Here is a 20,031-nt window from a genome sequence, read left to right on the forward strand (position 1 = left end):
TTCAAAAGTTTATCATTTTGGTAAAACAGAAAAACTTTAACACTGTATACGAATGTTCGCTAGATGCTCACAACAAACTGATTGAGATTCCTGTTTCACAGCTTTAAAAATTGAAGGAAACGGTGTTATTTGAGATGTACAGAAGATAATGTTGGTAATAACAAAAAGTGGAATGTTTCCTTTCGAGATTGTGAGATCTGATATTTTATAAATACAGTTTTTATTTACAGTTTTTATCACAGTTTGGCGGTCCAAAATTCCCTAGTTTTGTAATATTAAAATAATGTTGAAGCAGTTGTATATGTGCGTTCTGAAAAGGCAAATTAAAAAAATTACAGTTAAAGATGAAAATTAAAAAGGTAAGTGATTTAGAAGTTTGATAGTATTCCTTCTATTGGCGCTTAACGTACCTCTTACGATGTCAAATGAAAATTCTCTCGCTTTCACGCAGGCTCCCAGAACTTTCCGATTTCAGAACTGTCTCTTTCAGGAACTTTTCTAGAACTATTCAGTACTCATTGAGAGCGAATTTTAAAAAAATGTCAGAAGAAAAATGATCAATTTTGGTTGGCATGTGTTCATTTCATCACGTAAAAATAATTTATACTGAAAAATAATCTGGATGAGTCAGTAATTGTTAATTTCTGTTATTAAAAAATGAAATCGCTGTATCAGTGATATTTTGTTATGGGTGTTCTATTTCTGAAACCTTAATGTTGTTTTCGAGTAGTTCTGAATAGATTAAATTTATCGATACAATTCTCAAGCACTTACCTTTTATGAAACAACTGGAACAGTAACTTTATGATATAAACCAGGCCAAATTTGAAAATTTCATCTTTTCAACAAGACCTCCCGTTTCTTTTAATTAATCAGTGGATTCTCAACCGTTTCAAAGTGGTCATTGAAATTAAATAAATATGGGAATTATTGCTGAATTTCCACATGTTTGGAAGATTTTCTAGAAACAATGAATTTTTTGGGAACCAGGCAATACAATTGGATTATTCCTGAAACTTTAGAAACATTCATTCTTTAAACAAAACGTGATGATCACAAAATCAGTTAAAAAAGAGTTGTTATCTACATATGGGTCTATTCCAGTTTGGGGGTTGTCTGAGATGTTGAACGTTCCTCAATATATGCGCTCGAAGGAGAACGAGTTAGGATGTCCAGCTGTGTCATGAAGAGTTTGGATTTAAGAAAGTTTAACGGTATTACCACTTTCATGATATTAAAATTATGTGCAAGCAGTTTTAAAAGTTCTGAAAATGCAAAAAAAAATTACAGTCAAAGATTAAAAAAAAATTGAGCGATTTAGAAGTTTGATAGTGTTCCTCCTATTGACGCTTAACGTACCTCTTACGATGTCAAATGAAAATTCTTTCGCTTTCTCGCAAAACACGGATATGCATTAATTTTTAATTTCTATTATTGAAAAATGAAATCACTGTATCAGTGATATTTTGTTATGGGCGTTCTATTTCTGAAACTTCAACATTCTTTTTCGAATTTTTAAAAATTTTTTCATGCTATCGATTCAGTTTTCAAACAATTACCTCTTATGAAACAACTGAAACGTTATGATATGTTAAAAATAGACATTAATTGGTGAAAAACTGATGGTACATACAAATTGCAAGGAAGGAAATTGAACGATTTGACAAAAAATAAAGTTTTAAAATATGAAAATAATGGAGATTACTGTACCGAGAATTCAAGTCAAAACTCATTCAGGAATCTTCACATCCTTAAAAAACTCTGCCAATCCTAAGAAGACCGATTCCAAACTTTTAGCCGGAGTCTTCCTCTCGATAGCCGCTGTCACCGCAAGCACGGCGTCCCTTGCGGATCTATAGAGCGTCTCGTTCTTCTCATGGATTCTCAACAGCTTTCGGTTGAGATATTTCATATCCTCATTGAAATGGTATTGATCGGTTTCGCTCAGGGCCTAAAAATTTTTTAGATAATAATTTATTGAGGTTTGCGTAAACTTACAGTAGGAAAACAGGACATGATTTGCTGGTTTCCAAGCGGATCCCTTTGCTTCAGGAATTCAGACTGGTTCCCGTGGTGACCACTAACCTGTTGGTAAGAACGGCCTGGCATCTCTGGAGAATTACTTTGCATATCTTGAAGCGATGGGTCATAGTGAGGAACTCGATGTTGATGAGAAGGACTCGGCGAGAGGCTCGAAGATAGTCCAGACATGTTTTGAGATGAACCTGACACGTCTGCAGAAAAACCTGGCACGTGTCGGGACGAAGCTGGCAAATCTCGCTGCATTTGCTTATACTGAGCCTTCTGATGTTGACGAGAAACTGCTGGCACGTGTCGAGAGGATCCAGATAGGTTTGACTCAACCTGTGGAATTTTTGTTGGAGATTCTTCTTCTTCCTGCTTAATGTGACGAAGAGCAGAGCGCTTTGAACAGGATAGAGCTGGTGACCCTTTCGCCGAGTGGGTCAAGGATGGTTCTGGCATGTTTTGAGACGATTCTGGCATGTCTGGAGTGAATACAGGTGTCTTTGGCAAGAAGAGAGAAATTTTCTTCGGAGGTTCTCCTTCTTGCTTGACTTGAAGAAGAACAGAGCGCTTCAAGGCGGATAGAGCTGGTGACTCTTTCTTGATGTTGTCAGCAGGGATGGATCTGGAAAATGATATGTATAGGAAAGAGACGTCCAGAGTTTTCGAGATGGCTCAGTAACTTTTCTATAAAAAAAATGCTCTAGTTCAAGCAAATTGCGTTCAAAAAAGGATGAGTTGGAACCAGGGCAGTGCAAAAAAAAACTTTTTCGGTTTTGGCGGTTTTCGAAAAAGTTTACAGTGAAAACTTTTTTGATTAATAGGTCAAAAATTTTCGCGAAAAGTTTTTCGAAAAAATTTCGGACGTCCTCTACCCTGTGAAAGTCTCACTGCACTCCGACAACACCTCGCTGTTTTTAAAATTGGGCAAAAAATGTAGTACGCCCCCGTTTGAGATACGTAATAAATAATTTTTCAAAATGATCTATTTTATAAACTCACTCTACACTTCTATCATTCTCCATCTCCTCCTTATCGTCGTCGTCATTTAACTCAAAAACGAAAGGCTGCCCATTTTTTATCTTTCAACGCCTTTGTCCTCAATCCCTTTTCATAATCTTCTTGGCGATATGTTCTCATGTATAGATAGAGTGGCCACTCCCACATTTTTTCCTCCACCTTCTCTTTCGATAATTTTTTTTCGATAGTAAATGTTCTCAGACGTCTTCGTAGCCCAATTTTCGCCGCCATAAGACAACCACTCACAACTTGCTCTGAACAAACAAAATGTAAGCTCGACACAGTTCTTACAACCGCGCTCTACCGAAATTCCCTTGAAAACTTTTTTTTCCTTTTTTTCTCTGAGTCTCCCAAATTCGTACACAATTTTCTTGGGTTTCGGTAGAGCGCGGTTGTTAGAAGCGTGCCGTGCTTATTATTAAACTTACGGCTGTAAAGAATCCCAATTCTCTTCCACACTTTGATAGCAACAATTGCATAGTGATCCTGTACCTTCTGATGGCTATTCCTTTTCTTTCCAAGTGGAGGAACTTCGCTGAAGCAGTGTAGGATCGTCAACTCCAGTAACTGTTTGGCTTCACAACTCTGCCCAACACGAGCCCATGTTTGCCGCGCGATTTCTGGAGCACACGCGAGCTTTTTATATTGTTGGAGCGTCATGTGACGTGTGGGGTCTTCAGGCGGAAGCTCTGGGAGAACGATGTTTGGTGGCGGTTGCTCCCAAATTGGGCGGGATTCGGTTTTGATGTTGGACAAGGGATATGACATTCTGGAAATGGGAAATATCTTTATAATACGTGGGAGGAGAAGGAATTGAGAAGATAGAAGCTATTAGCAATATGTATACTCAGGGAATTTTCGGCAAGGGTTGGGCATCGGGTGGGCATCAGGTAGGCGAATTGCCTACAGTATCGGCGATGAGCCTTCATTTAGGGCAAATCGCCGGCGTTTTGGGCGAAGTGCCCAGTGGGCGAGGGTTGGGCGACGGTTAGGTCGAAGAATTGAGAAAGGAGGAGTGGTGGGGCAGGGCGAAGTGCCCATTTGTAGGGCGATTCGCCCAGTTTATGAACGCGCGCTCTATCGTACTGGAAAAATCATTTCAATTTTTCATTTCTTTCATTAATATTCTGCATTAATTCTTTGTTTCAAACGCACTATTCTTTTATGAATATGAGAAAAGGACACCGTGCGACCAAAGAAGAAAGGTTTGTAAGTGATAAATTACACAATTTAATTCTAAAAACATGTTTAAGACTTCGGAAAATTGTTCGTCGGAAAGGATAGGGGATCATTTTTTGTTGCAACCGCGTTAGTTGCTCAATCTGCAACTCATGCCATGAGGATGGATTTCTAATTGAGGTTAGTGTACTTTGATAGAGTAAAAACGCTTGCGAAATTTATGAAAATATATTTTTCAAAATGTCCACTCTGCTAAATCGTTTCTTTCTGCAAGTGATCCGCCGGTTGATGTGAAAAAAGATTTCAAAGAGGACCAAATGTTATATGGTTCTAACTCTTCATGCTTTCATAATTCATGTTACAGATTTCTCCCTAATGAATACGGATCATCATGAAACCATACTCCCACACCAATTCGTGAATCGATGGTTTTCTCTCAATCACCAACTCCTTCCACAGCTAACAACAAAAAGAAGTGCCAGAGACTTGATAAATTTTTTCGTTTTAATTGAATTAATAAATATTGATGAAAACAATAACTGCCTTCTGTTTTTACAAGCAAAATATATGAGAATCGGCAAGGAAAGCGAGCGCTAAAAACATCACACGTTGGGCGATTCGCCCTTGATTTGGGCGGTAGTGCCCAACCCGGGTGGGCACGGCCGCCCAATTGGTGGGCAAATCGCCCAAACGGTGGGCGATTCGCTCAAAATTCCCTGAGTAGTATGCATAAAAAAGAAACGTCTGAAAATCAGCGTTGACCACACTAGATAACGTAAAAAAAAAGTTCTCATGCCATGGCCTGCAAACTACCGTAAATTCTGTATTATAACGGCACCTGTAATAGAACGGCACCTGTATTATAACGGCACCCCATCTATACTCAGAATTCATGAATGTGATCATCCCGGTGTCTTTTTTTGGTTCTGACTAGAAGCAGCGTGATTAGTAACTTCTTGATCAGCCGATAGAACTCCAAAAAAAAGTTTTTCCGGTAAATTTTAATAAGTTTCTGAAACCACAAAATTTCTCTGGGAGCTGGTTGAAAAATATAACTGCATGCCGTTATAATACAGTATTTACGGTATTTTAAACATGAGCAATGAATAATGCAAAGAATGGAGTTGTGCATAAATTTACAAGAGAAGAAGTAAAAATTAAGAAACTGTGGTAAAATCTTGGAAAAACTGGTTAGGTTCGTCACGTAAATTTGACGACAGTAATCCAATTTACACAAAAAAAGAAGGGTCGTATTAGCGATCAAGAGGGGTGTCCCACTATTTTATTGCAACCAAAAATTAGATGGATTCGCTGATCAGGGTTTCGATGAACTGTAGGCTGAACATTTCTGAATTATTCAAAATTTCATGGAAACGGGATTAAAAAAAAATTATCTTGGCTGGAGGCTTACCGCCTGAAGGCTCACATGTTGATAAAGTTTTCTTTAAAGCGACTACTGGCAGTAAAATCTTGATGAAAAGTAGCCTTACAATAAAATAACTTGGAGAAACCGTAAAAACGCGGGAAAAAAGATTTATACACGCTTTTGAAGAGTCCTTTATGTCCGGTTTCAAAACAATATCTAACTACTGTTGGCATACCCCGTATAATATGTATAAGAGAAAAAAAGAGAAAAAGTGTCAAATGAGATGTAGACGCGCACGCACACACATATAAATAATCCAAAAAAAAATCGTGGGAAAATAAGTGATAAAATTGCAGAGAAAGGGAGGTGGGGTGTTTGGTTTGGAGAAAGGAGATGTGACGTGGCAACAGAGCAGAGATGACGGACGGATTAGAGAAGAGGAAGGATAGAAATTCGTAGGCATATTCTGAATTATTTTTCAAAATTCTAGGGAAGACGGAATGCACACAAAGCAATATATTTGCGGAAGACTTGCGTACCAGAAAACATATCTGCTTCAGATATGTTTGATATTTTGAAACAGGCGGATTGAGTTTGAAATCCGACTCCCAATGTAGAAAATAATATACAGAAAGTATAAAAAAGTGAAAGGTCAAATATTGTTTGGTGTCGTGGACAGACAGTGACTGAAAAAAACAACAACTGGAGGGGAGAAAGAGTATTATAAATTCACAACACTGCGCCGCATGGCTTTAAAGGCGCATCCCATTTATTAGAAATTTCGCGGAATGGTCTCGTAGTTGAAAAAGATCAAATACCCTATTTTCGAGCTTTGCAGGTCTAAAAATAAATGCAAATAATGTTTTTCGCTTCGAGACCATTTTGAACAAATTAGAGGCGCCAAAAGCCATGCGGCGCAGTGTCGTGAATTTATAATAGAATGCTATGAGGAGAACAGATGACCTCCAGAGATGTGTTCTGCTATGCAAACAAACATATTGATCGGCTCGCCAACGATTTGATGCTGAACAGATGGAAAGATAGAAAAAAGACGTTAGAGGTACATGTTGGTGAAGAGACGGCGAAAACGAATAACGAAAGTATGCCGGAAGGCAATGGGATTAGAAGTGGTTTGAGAAGTTCACAAGATGGAACTAGAAAAAAACCAGACGTATGAAACTTGTGGAAGTTCTGAAACAGAAAAAAGTTGCTAAGGTTCCCATAATTTTTACATCAAAAAAGAGTAAAACGATTTCTTCAATATCTGAAATTTCAGAGTGATCCACCAACAGTTAAACAAAATTACCTGCTTCTCAACTTATCGATTGAAACAGATCTCATTGAGTTTTCGTGACATTTACAGGGTGCGCCATAAATAGTGATATACGCAAAAAACGCTATAACTTTTTTCAAAAACATCAAAACATCTTTTCCTTTTAACACAAATTTATTCATTCGGCACAGAACAGATATTCAATGATGATTTTCGATCCGTCCTCCTTTCTCCTGAATTACAGCTCTCAATCTCTTCGGGTAGTCATCCACTACGGCACGCAGGTAGTTGACGTCAAGATCATCCCACGCCTTCAGGAGGGCAGCCTTCAGAGCATTCAAATTGGCATAATTCTTTGTAGAAACTATCTGGGTCAAATATCCCCAGACAGAATAATCCAATGGATTGAGGTCTGGTGAGGACGCTGGCCATTCCGATGCCGAGATGAATGCCGGAAAATTGTCTTTGCACCACTGCTGAGTAGTCTTGGCACGATGGGCCGGCGCTCCGTCTTGTTGGAATGTCCAAAATTGGTTTCCGAAATGGGATTTGGCCCAGGGAAGAACTCCAGCTTCAAGAATTTTTTCTCTGTAGTATTCTTGATTGACTTTGGCTCCAGGATCCACGAAAATCAAAGGAGTTTTGCCATTTGAGCAGATTCCACCAAAAACCATGACAGAAGCTGGATGGGATGTCTTATTCAGAATTTTTCCATTCTGGCATGCTGTCCGATAGTCTCTTGCTAGAATCCTGTTGTTTTGGCCGTTCTTGTTAGCTTCGATTGTAAAAATTTTTTCATCCGTAAACACAGTAGTCAGATGAGTGCCACTGTGCGTGCCAAGAAGGAGCTCCCGGGCTTTTTTCATTCGTAGCTGCTTATTCTTTTCAGTCAAGAAGGCGCCTTTTTGGATACGATATGGTATCATATTAAGCTTCAATTTCACGATTCGTCTCATTGTTGTAGGTGACATATTGAAGCCTGGTGCCATCTTTCTTAGGCTTCGCTCCGGATTTCGTCGAATTCTCTCTCGGATCGCTTTGATCACAGGTGGAGTCGAAATACTTATCGGGCGACCACTCCTCGGAAGGTCCTTGAGTGTACCAATACGTTTGTAACGATTGATTGTCCTGTGGACAAGCATTGGGGGCACTCCGAGCTTCTCAACAATCATGGGAGGGGTCATTCCTTGACGTGAACAGTTAATGATGGCGGTACGGTATGGAGAAGCGGCCGTCATTACCTTTAAAATTAAAATTAAAACCTGAAACTTTGGGAAAACAAAAACAAACAAATAAGGAAATGAAAAAAAAAATTCTGTAGCGCTACGTCTTCTGTGCATGCGTCAGAGCTGACGCAAAGTTGCATATCACTATTTATGGCGCACCCTGTACTGTTCCATTCAAAACAGTAATTGTTGATAGATAAAAACCAACTAATATGTAGATCGGCTGTAAAGATTGTGAATGACTAGAAAGTTGGTAGTATTCCCGTCCACTTGGATAGCGCCTATTCACAGATGGTATACCTCTTTTCAAGACCTGGAGTTTCAGAATGAGGTATCAACATTAACAACTCCTTGATCTTTCCAAGAACCTAATAAAAATACATAAGATAAACGGACAATCCTACCTTTAGCTCTTCACCAATATTCCGTATGTGACTATCAAGCATCATTGACTATCAAGCTGTTTTGGTTTACTGTTCCATTTGAAACAGTATTCACAGCGAGATAAATTTCAAATATTGACAAAAGTGACACAGAGTCATGAAAGTTTTGAATAATGACGTGTGTTGTATTAAGGCGTCAGTTATTTCGGGTATTTCGATCTTCATAATGCCAGATAATCAGATCACACTGGTTGGTATTCAATCAACAAAAAATTATTTCGTTTTCTTAAACCTGTTTTACCATATCAATCAGCAAGAGGAACAATAAACTTCCATTTCTTCTGTTTGTTTGATCTTCATTCTGTACCAATACTTTTTGAGTACTTTTTGTATCCGCGTCCTTTTTATGACTTTTAAAAATAGCCGGCTCTTTTAAGTACTCATTGCATAGCTATTCCAACAAATTGTACCACCATAAATAACTTTTAGAAAGGCAATCTCTAGTATCACGTTGCTTAGTAGAAAAAGTTCCAGCGTTATTGTAAAGAATAAATTGACTGTGATACTATTTTTCTTACCACCTAAAAGACGTAAAATGTAAACAGAAAAATTTAACAAGGGGGAGTTTTATTCAAAGTTTAACACGTGTCCAAATTATCCGAGTCCTTTCCTGCTTACAACTCCTTTTTTGGTGAAGGCACATCCGCTGAAATCAATACTATCATTGCTCAAACTCCCAACTCTCAACTTACGAACACACCGCTGGAACGTTCCAATCCATTTCCCATCCTCTCCACATTGATAGATTCTGAGAGGTTGACCGGCCCACTCCATTTTATAATATTTGATGCAGAGATGAATGACTCGCTCTCCAGGTGCGTAAAACGGTTTCAGCTCGGCATCGGTGGGTCGGTTCGTAAAGCGTCGGTCAATGTCGGGCATCGGACAGGTGGCTGATGTTGGGGGTGGAGTCGATGTCGTAGTCGAGGTGGTAACCGAAGTAGAAGAAGAAACTGGAGAGTTTGTGTTTGTCTTGGTGGACACCTTTTGGGAATCTGGCGTTTTCGACTTTTCAGAAGTGCTCGAAGCTTTTGTTGATTTGGCTGTAGTCGTCTTCGTTCCATCAGGTTTGCTTGCTTCAGCTCCTTTTGTGGTTCCATTGTTTGACGGAGCAGTTGTAGACGTCTTCACCGAACTTGAGGATTTGGTAGTTCCATTTGTTCCACTAGTTGAGTTAGATCCAGATGGTTTGGTAGTAGTTGGCGACCCTCCAGAACTTGTTCCTGTTTCCGGTTTCTTTGAAGTTGAGGAAGTTTTGGAGGAATCAGTAGTTACTATGTTTGCAGATGTCTGAAAAAATTAATCAAATTCGAAAGTTTTTAACCTGATTCTTACCGTATGACCAGATGGTGATCCAGTTTCTTGAGTCGGTTTAGTCGTTGTAGAGTTACTTGAGGATTTTGTGGAGGAGCCCATGGAGCTGGAATCATCTTTTCCAGTTGCCCCAGAGGTCGATTCAGACGTTTTCGCTGTTGGAGTGGTTTCCATAGTCCCGGTGTAGTCGATGATATGTCCGCTGATGGTCGGTTTCTGGAAATGGAAATTTGGGAAGACAGTGAGCCGAAAAACATTATTATTACTCACCGGATAAGCAGTGCTCGTTGATCCAGATCCCTCCGTTTTTCCAGTCGTGACAGTACCAGTTCCTTGAGTAGTACTGGTTGAAGTAGACGGTGTCGATTTTCCGGTTACTGTGGCTCCATCAGTTGCGGAAGTGTCCGGTTCGCCAGAACCGACTGCTTCACTACCAGAGTTTGTTGTTGTTGGCGTCTCCGTTGATATCGATTTGGTTGGTCCAGTGACGGTTTCTATCGACGTCGTTCCAGTGGAACCAATTGCAGTTTCAGATTCAGAATGAGTGGAAGGTGTGGAGGAGTCAGTCGTTGTCGTCACATCAGCAGATGTTCCAGTTGCATGGGTCCTGCCAGATTCAGAAGTGGTCGGTGTCTCAAATGAGCCGGTTTCAGAAGTGTCGGGTGTGGTCTTCGCGGTTGGATCTGTTGATTGGTCAGAGCTTGTTGTATCAGCTGACATTCCTGAGGATGTGGAGCGTTCCGTTTGGTCAGAACCCGTTGTCGTTTTGTCAGACGAAGAGGAAACAGTTGAACTAGAATCTTGTCTTGGCGTTGTGCTTGAAACATGAGTTCCAGATTGGTTCTCACTTTCAGGAGTTGTTGAAGCAGCTGTCATTCCTGAGGACGCAGAACTTTCCGTTCCTTCAGATTCCATCGGCACTTCAGTTGTTTTTGAAGACGAAGAGGACACAGTGGAACTTGAAGTTGTTCCTGTTTTATGAGTTCCAGATGTGGTCAATGTAGCAGGATCTGTTGATTGGCTTTCACTTCCGGAACTTGTTGAACCAGCTGTCATTCCAGAAGACTTCGGAGATTCAGTTTCATCAGAATCCATCGAAACTTCAGTTGTTTTAGGGGATGAAGAGGTCACAGTGGAGCCAGTCAAACTACTGATCAGATTGATCAGAGGAGTTGTGAAGCTTTCAGTAGACCAGGACGATTCGGATGTTTCCGAGAGTGTTGTGCTTTCACTAGTCTCTTCAAAGTCATCAGAAGGATCTTTAGAAGTTTCAGAGTCATCGGAGGTGGTTGAGACAGTTGCCTCGGTATCAGCATCAGTAGTTGTTGCAGGGGTTTCTGAACAAACACAATTTGAAAAAAATATCATGCTACTCATGAACGTCACCTTTTTCCGTTGTTGTCTCAGGCTCGTTGGAAGAAGGGCTCGTCTTGCTCACAGTGGTAGACGTGTCTTCTTGTTTGACAGCGGTTGATGTCACAGTGGAATCTGAAATTATGTACTCAGCTGTGATTTTGCAATTGTTAAAGGTTTTATCAGCTCTGGACAGTTCTTACAACTGCGCTCCACCGAACTGCCCTTGAAAAATGTCTCTTTTCTCCATGTCTCAAAATTTCGCTTTAAGTTTCGGTGAAGCGCGGTTGTAAGAAGCGTGCCGTCTTAATACCTTCCGTCACACTAGTTGTTGCAGTTGAAGATTCCTTGAGTTCTGTAGTGGTGACTTTTGATGTTGTCGATGTTGTTGTTGACTCCTCATGCTCTTTTGTGACCTCATTCTCGATAGGCTCTTCTTTCTTTGGTGCTTCATTTGTAGTAGTTGAAGAGGATCCAGCAGTAGTAGTTGTTTGAATTGATGAGGTGCTAGATATGGTTGAGGTCTTGTCAGTTTTGCTTGAGAAACCGCTCAAGAGATCTCCAAGATCTGAAAAAAGGTTTTGAAAGAGTAATGTTTATTAAGATGCTTACTTATTGTCGTGGTAGTCTTATCAGTAGTTGATTCCAAGGTAGTCGATTTTGTTGTCAGCTCATTGTCATTAGAAGGGCCTCCATTATCTCAAAAGGTATTATAGAAATTCATATTTATAATTCAAAGATACCCTTACTTTCAGTCTTCTGTGTCATCTTCTTCTCCGTCGAGGTTTCCGCTTCACTGGTCGTCGATGTAGATGTGGTTGTAGTGTTTTCCGATAGGTCCTTCACAGGTTCTTCTCGGTCTGAGAAAAAAAATTAATCAAATGTGATTTGAAGAGGAACCTACTCTTCTTTGTAGTCGTTACTTCAGATGTGACTGTTGTCGATTCGGTTGTTGTCGGTGTCGTTTGAGCTTTTGTTGTCGTTGTTGTCAGTTCTGAAAAAAGTCAATATTGATCAAGGTTATTATTTAACACATACCTGAGCAATTGGTCCATATTGGGGTCATGTAAGGACATGCGTCTTGGATGCAAAACAAGTAATTATACAGTGCTTCTGCTTTATAGTCTTCCTGGTAAGATTCCAGGTGTAAATGATCCGGAAGACCATTTTCCAATGCTGATTTCGCCGTTTCAGTACAACAACCACCAGTATAAATTACATTTACCATGCTGTCTGGTCCCACTGGGTAATAACTAATGAAAGGCTCATCAAGCCAATAACACTCCAATTTTTTTGTGGTCGTAACTGGACTTGTCGTTGTTTCTGTGGTAGAGGAGGAAGTAGTAGTTTCTGAAAGGATATGTTTTTAAACAACATAATAAGTTTTCAATAGTAATATCGAAGAAATTTTGAACTTTTAAGAAAAGAAAATCCATAAAACCTACCTGAGCAGTTATCCCAAACTAGATCCATTGCAGGGCAGGCGTCTTCAATGCAGTACAATAGTTTGACCAGTGCACTCTGCTTCGCATCAATAATAGTGTTAATTATTTTATCTTTTGACAAGTTATATTCAGTCATTCGTTCCAACAAGTTTTGATTACTTTCAATTTCTTTTTGGTAAGAACTGTTTTCTAACATTTCTGCAGCAACATTTGAGCAGCACGATCCATTGTATGCAAATGTCACTTTTCCAGTCTTATCGGTAACGTTGAAAGGATCGGAGAGCCAGGAGCAATTTGTTTTAGTTGTTTCAGTAGGGCTGCCTTAAATATGAAATTTTCGTTTCTATCTTCCAAACTTTTTTTCACAAAATGTTCATTTCATTGTTTTTATTACTATTTGTTAGCTTTGCCTCGAAAAACTTTGAGACTCATAAATTGGTATGCAATATGTATTGTAGACTTCAGAGTTGTGCGGAAGTAAAATTTTTGAAAAAGAAAGTCGGACTTAACATTTTCAAAAGGGAAGTCGGAAGAAAGAAGCAGGAAGTAAATTTATGAAGAAGACAGTCGGAAGTTGGGTTCCGAACTCGGAAGTCGGAAGTTAATTTTGAAAGTTAAAAATTTGAGAAAATATTTTTCTAGTCATAGCTGAAAACGAATTTTGGCGTTGTTTTCATACAAAATTCCATCAAAAACCACCGATCGTACCATCAAGTAGATTTTTAATTACTTGTACAGAACACAGGTGGAGTTCCATTTTTGTTGTTGACAACATTTTTGTACGGACACTCCCTAGAAAGACGACAGTTCAAGAAATGCAGTATTTTACATTGAAATTGATCGATTTGAGGGAGAAATTATTTTGTCGATATGTAACTCTTTAGGGGATGTTCATACAAAAAAGTTGTCAACTACAAAAATGCAGCTCGACCTTTGTTCTGTATAATCATTAAAAATCTACTAGATGGGACAATCGGTATTACCATGCTCTCTCTCAAAGTTGGCTAATTTAAACAGAAAACGGCTAAAGTTTAAAACCTTTCGGACGGTGCTGTATAAGAGCCAAAAAATTTATGAATCACCTATACCTACTACACCTATACTGAATTACCTACTACCATTCCATTTATTTTTATACCCCACTTACTTTCTTCACCGATGTTTTCTTCTCCTCTTGCACACAGCCCAATTCCGATCAACAACAATAGCAGCAAAATTCGCTCGCGGGTCCGATTCCACAACATGACTTCGAGTTCGTTTTCGAAGCCGAATGAGAAAGTTGGGGGATCGGAAGGGCGGGGAGTCGCTTCTCTACTAAGCAACGTGGTACTTGAGACTGACTCCACCCCAGTTATTTATGGTGGTACGTTTTGTCGAAATTGCTAGGCAATGAACCACTTGAAAGATGCCTGCTTTTTATGTGAACACGGCATAGGGTTAAAAAGAAAAATAAGATTACTTATTATTATAGTTGTGAAAAAAAATTATCAATTCAAAAGTAACTGAGAAACATTCTTTGTTCAGTCATCATATGGAATCCAGTAGCCGTCAGATCTGAAATTTCAATAGTTGACAGTTGAAATACTATCATTCTTTTACCCGGTAGTATACATTCTAATTTGAACCGCGTAGACAACGGCGTCACCAATTTCATAATCAACCTGCATGTCGTAAGCGGAGGCATTAAAATATATAGTTTTTGAGACCATGCTTTCGTAGTTCTGAAAAATATTTTTGAAGCAAAATTACCACACATAACTCAACCGGAAAAGTCATAATATCATTCATCGTTAGATTGCCGTTTGTCCTCATCAAATTTAGAGAAGGTAAATTAGTTTCCAACGCTTTAAAAAATAAATATAGAATTGTCAAAAAAGTGTTGACCAGCGAAAACTCTTGCTATTTCAGCAAGAAAGTGGCAGACCGGTCAGTACTCTAAAAGTTAACTACAGTACCGCTCAAAAAGTTATCAACTTTGGCTGTTTTTAGTAGAACCTTTGACAGTGTATTTAGGTGTCATCTGGTTATCCGATAAACTCAATTCTGTATTGGCTGAATAGAGCAAAAGCAGTACAGCATTTTATTGATCTTTTTTGCAGGGACACTATCTTGAGGTACCGGTTGTCCAAGTGAAAAGCTCCAAAATGTCGATAATAAGCATTGAAATTAACTGGTTTCAGGGAGAAATGACTCAGAATACCTGTAACGTTCATGATAGTGTCCCTACAAAAATGGCCAACTTCAAAAATAATGTGATATTTTTGTTCTGTTAAGCACATAAATTTCCACTGAAAACAACCAAAGTTGGTAATCTTTTGAGCGATATAAGTACACAAACTTGGGTAAGTTACAAAGTAAAAACTGTATTCATGACGAGGGACTATCATTTTTGGTAAGGCGATTGAACCGTTTGGTGATAAGTTTACGTTTGCAGCGTAAATCAAATCTGCGTCAAAAAAAAACGGTGAGAGTAAGGCTATCTGAAATTTTTTTATTCTTTTTATGTCCTCAGTCATGTCATGGCTTACCGATAAAGTGAATGAGCTATCTTCATAGTAGTAGTCCAATCCGTTTGTTTGAGTAGTTAGACGTCTTATCGTTTCCGGATGAGAACCTCCAGATGGAGGCAAGGAAGTAGCAATATAAACATAAACACGGTATTTTCTCATTTGAGCTATCAACTCGGTAATATCCTGTTCATTTGGAAAACGCTTCAATAGTATGAATATTCGAGAACCACAAATTGGAACTTCAGTGTTATTGATAAACTTTGAAATGACTTTCAATACATCACTCCCAGTTTCTGAGCTTGTGAAGCTTAATGACGGGTCGGGAAATTTAGATCCCATCGCGGTTACCCACTCTCTGGCAATCAATTAACGTTATACAGTTAGGCTCTCTCTTTTTTTCGATTGGTTATGATGATGAAATAATGTTAATGTACTTAAATCTGTGTGACACCTCAAGACCAGAGTTCTGGTTCAAAATTGAACATTGCTCCACTTTCAACGTTTTTTTTATTCAATTCTGAAACATGACAACTTGCCGACAATTATTTAGAACCTGTTTTAAATGCCCAAATTTTATAAGAGTCTTATTATTGTTGGATGAAGGAGAAAAATATTTTAGAGGTCACGGTGCCACGTGTCGAATTCCTATTTCAAAATTTAATTCCCGCGGTTTTAAGGAATGCCGTTTCTACAGAACTCATGTGTCAACTATTGAAAAAAATTATACCTGAGCAGTGGTCTCAAGGGTTTCATTTTGCTTCCTGTCAAAAAAAAATAAAGAACACTTACTCATAATTTTTGTGATACTCTATACTTTCTTCTTGAAGAACATCAAAACGAATATTAGCTAATGTTGTAAATTGCGGAGCCCGTATATCATCAACTGAAAGGAATTCAACTATTTCTTGCACTTTTGCTGCATCCATATCATTGGAATATGCAAAAAGAAAAGTGGTGTTAGTTTTGGGAGTGCAAAATTCTTCCGCTGAAAAGTTGGGAACTTTGATTGGAGAGGATAGAATTCCAAACTTGATTCATCAACACAAATCGGAGACCATTTAGTGGTCTCATGCGAGATTAGCCCATCTGTAACATTCCACGTGTTAGTCTTCTGATCACAATGCCCTACAGCTTGGGTCGGTCTCCTTTTATCCTAAAAATAAAACGTATTCCATCTAGGAATGCAAGAAATAGAAACTCACGTTCACATCCACAAACTCAGCGTCATACAGAGTATAAGGACGTGGACAATGAATATAGGTACCGCAGTTATTTTCGAAGGGTTTTATAGTTGGTGTGGTGAGAGCACGTTGGACAACGTAATCATACCATGATTGACCAGCAAACTGATCGATGTTGGACCAGTCCAGAACTGCGATGGGACAAGTACATGGCGGGGACTTGACAACAAGACATGAGTTAACTAGAACCGGAATTACAGCAACAAGTAGATATAGGCCCGTAGCTTTCATTATGACCGAACTGAGTGATGTGGGTGATTGTGGAATAGGGAACACTTTTTTGTGGGTGTAATTGAATATGCATTGGCAACTCATTTGAATAATCAGTTGGAATCAACTGATCAGGAGATTATAGAACAATCAGTATCTGATGGTCCACTATTCATTTTTGTAATGTTTTTTTTAACAGATTATGATCCCGACACTACAGCTTCCTCCAATATATGTCTACAAATCTTGCATTGGTTTTTGCTCGGTTTTTTATTATTTTCTTCTTTTTCAGTTTTGGATTGTGAAGTTCAGGAGATCGAAAACACAGAAAGTCGATTCTCAGTTGAACAAAGGGTACTTGAGACGGACTCTTCGAAAGTGATTTACGGTGGTACGTTTTGAAGGAGATTGCTATGGCAATGGGCCACTTGAAAGAAGTCCGCTTTTACCGAGTTTATGCTTGTTTTCAATCTGCATGACTAGAAAATGTAGCATTTCATGTATTTCGGTTTTTTTTAAGAAGTGGGGATTGAGTTCGAAAATGAGCACACCCGCATGGAAATGAAGAAACAGCGATACAACTATGACTTTTTCATCACAAGATGGATTTAGCTAACACAGAACCAGGATTTTGTTGAGAAACTTTGAAATACACAAATAACAGATTTTTGGGTCCTCTGTTAGTCACGCTTTCCAATTCCGACTTTTGAACTCTAATAGGGTTTTCTTAGCTTCTTTAGTTTTTAGTGGCTTTTTTTATTAAATTGTATAAAAACATGAAAAAAACTAGAGAAGAGTCTTCTCACTGCTAAGCAACTGGGTACTTGAGACTGACTTGTTTATGATGGTACGTTTTGAAGAAAATAGATATGCAATGGCGTACTAGAGAGGAGTTTGGGACTTTCTTGTTTTTCAACGGAAAAAAAGTTTGTGTGGGATCTAGATATTTAGAAGGGGGTTTTTAAATAAAGCACTGATAATTGTCTCTAGGTGGGAATTTATACCAGGGCTACATTTTCAGGTATAAGTGAGAATTTCTAAACGAAAAAACTTACAGCGATTACCTTTATTGGAAGAAATCAGTTGGAATAAATTGCAGAATGACTATCGAGAAAATGTCGAGAAAATTATCGAGAAAGTGTTTGTGCTGTGTCAGAGTTTGCATATTTATAGAAGATTTCTTTACATTTCAAAACAATCTTACCAGACTTGCAAAATTCCGGGCCGGCTTGCCGGCCCGGATTTGAATTTTTGAACTTTTTTCACTAAAATTTTTTGTCCAAAAATTTATTTTCTGAAAATTTTTCATATTTTTCCTCAAGTATATTTTTCAAAAACCTTCGAAACCTACAAAAAATTGTTTTTAAAAAATATTTTCAAAAAAAATCGGGAAATTTTCGAAAAAAAATTTGAATATTTTTCAGTACTGAACTTCCGGGCCCACCGGGCCCTAGAAATTTTCATTCCGGCCCGGCCCGGCCCGGCCCGGCCCGTTGCAAGTCTGAATCTTACCGATACACATTGCAGCAATATTTCCAGAACCCAATTGTCACATTTGTTCTCTTTGAAACTGGAATTAGTTATTTTCATACTTGTCACGGGCCGGGCCGGGCCGAAATCAGGAAAAATCTCGGCCCGGCCCGGTTCGCTCGGCCCGTTTTGAAACATTTTTTCAAAACATTTTGAGTTTTTGAACTTTTTTTGGAAATTTTTGGAAATTTTTTGAAAAAAGTATAGTTTTCGAATAAACATTTAAAATTGAATCAAAATGTGAATATGTATGATAATTTAAGCATTTTTACTGTTTTTTTTGGAAAAATTTCAAAAAAAAAATTGGTAAAAATGGGTACCCATTTTTGAATCCGGGCCGCCGGGCCGGGCCGGGCCAAGAGAAATTTCGGCCCGGCCCGATTTTTGACAAGTATGGTTATTTTTACAGTTTTTGATATGTTTGTTCTCTGTTTCAGTGGTTAATTGTATTTTCCCATAATATTGTCGTTTAATTTGACTTGGAAAAAAAATTTGAGAACAACGTGTCTATACATATTCCGATTTAAATTCAAATAAAAAAAAGTTTGGTAGTATTACATTTATGTTCTTGTTTGCATTGTCTCCATACTCACGCTGTCTGTCTTTGTGCCTGTTTGTCTTTGTGTCTGTTTGTCCGTTTCTCTGAGGACATAGGACGTCTAGAGAAATGTTACTTTTGTCACTCAATCCTGATACTAGACTACTGGTTTGTAATATCGGTAAGGGGCTGAGTCATGTTGAGTTTTTTTCTCGAATATTCCGTTTCTGTTGTATAATATAAAACTTTCCAACAAATCAGTTAACTAATTCTATTTCTATACGACGAGTTTCTCTTCTTTATCTGTCTGTGTGTCTGTCTGGCCTTCCTCGTGGTAAGCATGCTCAGAAAAAACGTACAACACAATTTTTTTTTCTCGAACAGAAATAGGCTAAAGTAGTCTGAAATTGAAAAAGTTGAAGCATAGTCAGACGGAGAGTTCAATTTTCAAAGTCAGCGAGAAAAAGAAAAAGATTCTCTTATTAAAAACTTTTCATTTACGTCTTTTCTTCATCTTGTTTTGAATCGGGAATAATAATTTTGATGTTCATTTATAATGGTATAATTTCATTTTATTTCTGATTAGGGCTGTTACATGTTCATTTCCAAAACTTGCTTCCATTGGCGGTTTTCATTTCCAAACCGGCGTCAAACGCCGCTTTTTTGAGTAGAAAATATACTGAAAAAGAATGAAAATGTTAAAAAGCGGTGTCAAAAGCAAGTTTTGAAAATTGCGTTTTCCGCAATCGCCGGTTTCATTTCCGGCGTGGACGGCGATCGCGTTTTAACAGCCCTATTTCTGATCCTTCGGCAATTTTTCACCAGTTTATTTCATTATTCAGTGAAAGTGTTCTGTTTCAAATACATGTTCAATATTTTTCTTATCAGGTCTCAATTTATTGAGAATGGAAATTTTTTTAACTGATTCATTTTTTGTTGGTGAATAACTGTTTTGTATTCATGCTTACTGCCTCTCAAATCGCGATTGACCTTTGTTCCCCGAAAAACTGATATGGTAGTACGCAGAGAACCCGTCTTGAACTTTTCAATTATTTTTAAATTCGTGAATTTTAACAGTAATTTGATTGGTTAACAAATTTTTTATGTTCGTCTAATGTTTTTTTCTGCTTTTCTGTTCCTTCATAGGGTCGCTTGATTGAAAAACCGATTCACTTCGTTTGTTGTACCTTTTAGAAAAACTCCAGGAAAACAAAGCCCCTTCTGATCATTCTTCAAACTTTACAATGTTAGATATTCTTTTGTGCAAGTGTAAATCGAAAATTGTAAACACTGAAAAAAGTTTCGTTATTGGTAGAATAATGGAAGTGCCGTATTCTTGTTCAAATCGGGAAACGGAA

The 20,031-nt window shown here is 38.3% G+C and overlaps 4 protein-coding genes across 4 annotated transcripts; all 4 read right to left on the reverse strand.

Moving 5' to 3' along the window:
• Positions 1 to 1,729: 1,729 nt before the first annotated feature.
• Positions 1,730 to 3,813, reverse strand: GCK72_012408 (uncharacterized protein; the record flags this gene model as incomplete). Its single annotated transcript, XM_053729088.1, has 4 exons — positions 1,730 to 1,951; positions 1,999 to 2,650; positions 3,191 to 3,299; positions 3,474 to 3,813. 4 exons carry the CDS (start codon positions 3,811 to 3,813, stop codon positions 1,730 to 1,732), a joined length of 1,323 nt encoding a protein of 440 aa, XP_053583860.1.
• A 5,313-nt stretch (positions 3,814 to 9,126) lies between these two features.
• GCK72_012409 (uncharacterized protein) lies at positions 9,127 to 13,888 on the reverse strand (the record flags this gene model as incomplete). Its single annotated transcript, XM_053729089.1, has 11 exons — positions 9,127 to 9,822; positions 9,868 to 10,062; positions 10,117 to 11,183; positions 11,233 to 11,334; positions 11,513 to 11,767; positions 11,812 to 11,898; positions 11,949 to 12,059; positions 12,104 to 12,193; positions 12,238 to 12,549; positions 12,645 to 12,965; positions 13,792 to 13,888. 11 exons carry the CDS (start codon positions 13,886 to 13,888, stop codon positions 9,127 to 9,129), a joined length of 3,333 nt encoding a protein of 1,110 aa, XP_053583861.1.
• A 276-nt stretch (positions 13,889 to 14,164) lies between these two features.
• Positions 14,165 to 15,493, reverse strand: GCK72_012410 (uncharacterized protein; the record flags this gene model as incomplete). The annotated part of the gene is made up of 3 exons (XM_053729090.1): positions 14,165 to 14,198; positions 14,244 to 14,365; positions 15,173 to 15,493. 3 exons carry the CDS (start codon positions 15,491 to 15,493, stop codon positions 14,165 to 14,167), a joined length of 477 nt encoding a protein of 158 aa, XP_053583862.1.
• Positions 15,494 to 16,052: 559 nt separating this feature from the next.
• On the reverse strand, positions 16,053 to 16,626 carry GCK72_012411 (uncharacterized protein; the record flags this gene model as incomplete). The annotated part of the gene is made up of 2 exons (XM_053729091.1): positions 16,053 to 16,307; positions 16,357 to 16,626. 2 exons carry the CDS (start codon positions 16,624 to 16,626, stop codon positions 16,053 to 16,055), a joined length of 525 nt encoding a protein of 174 aa, XP_053583863.1.
• Positions 16,627 to 20,031: the final 3,405 nt, after the last annotated feature.

Source organism: Caenorhabditis remanei, chromosome IV (genome assembly GCF_010183535.1).
Source record: "Caenorhabditis remanei strain PX506 chromosome IV, whole genome shotgun sequence".
In the NCBI taxonomy this organism is placed as follows: Eukaryota; Metazoa; Nematoda; class Chromadorea; order Rhabditida; family Rhabditidae; genus Caenorhabditis; species Caenorhabditis remanei.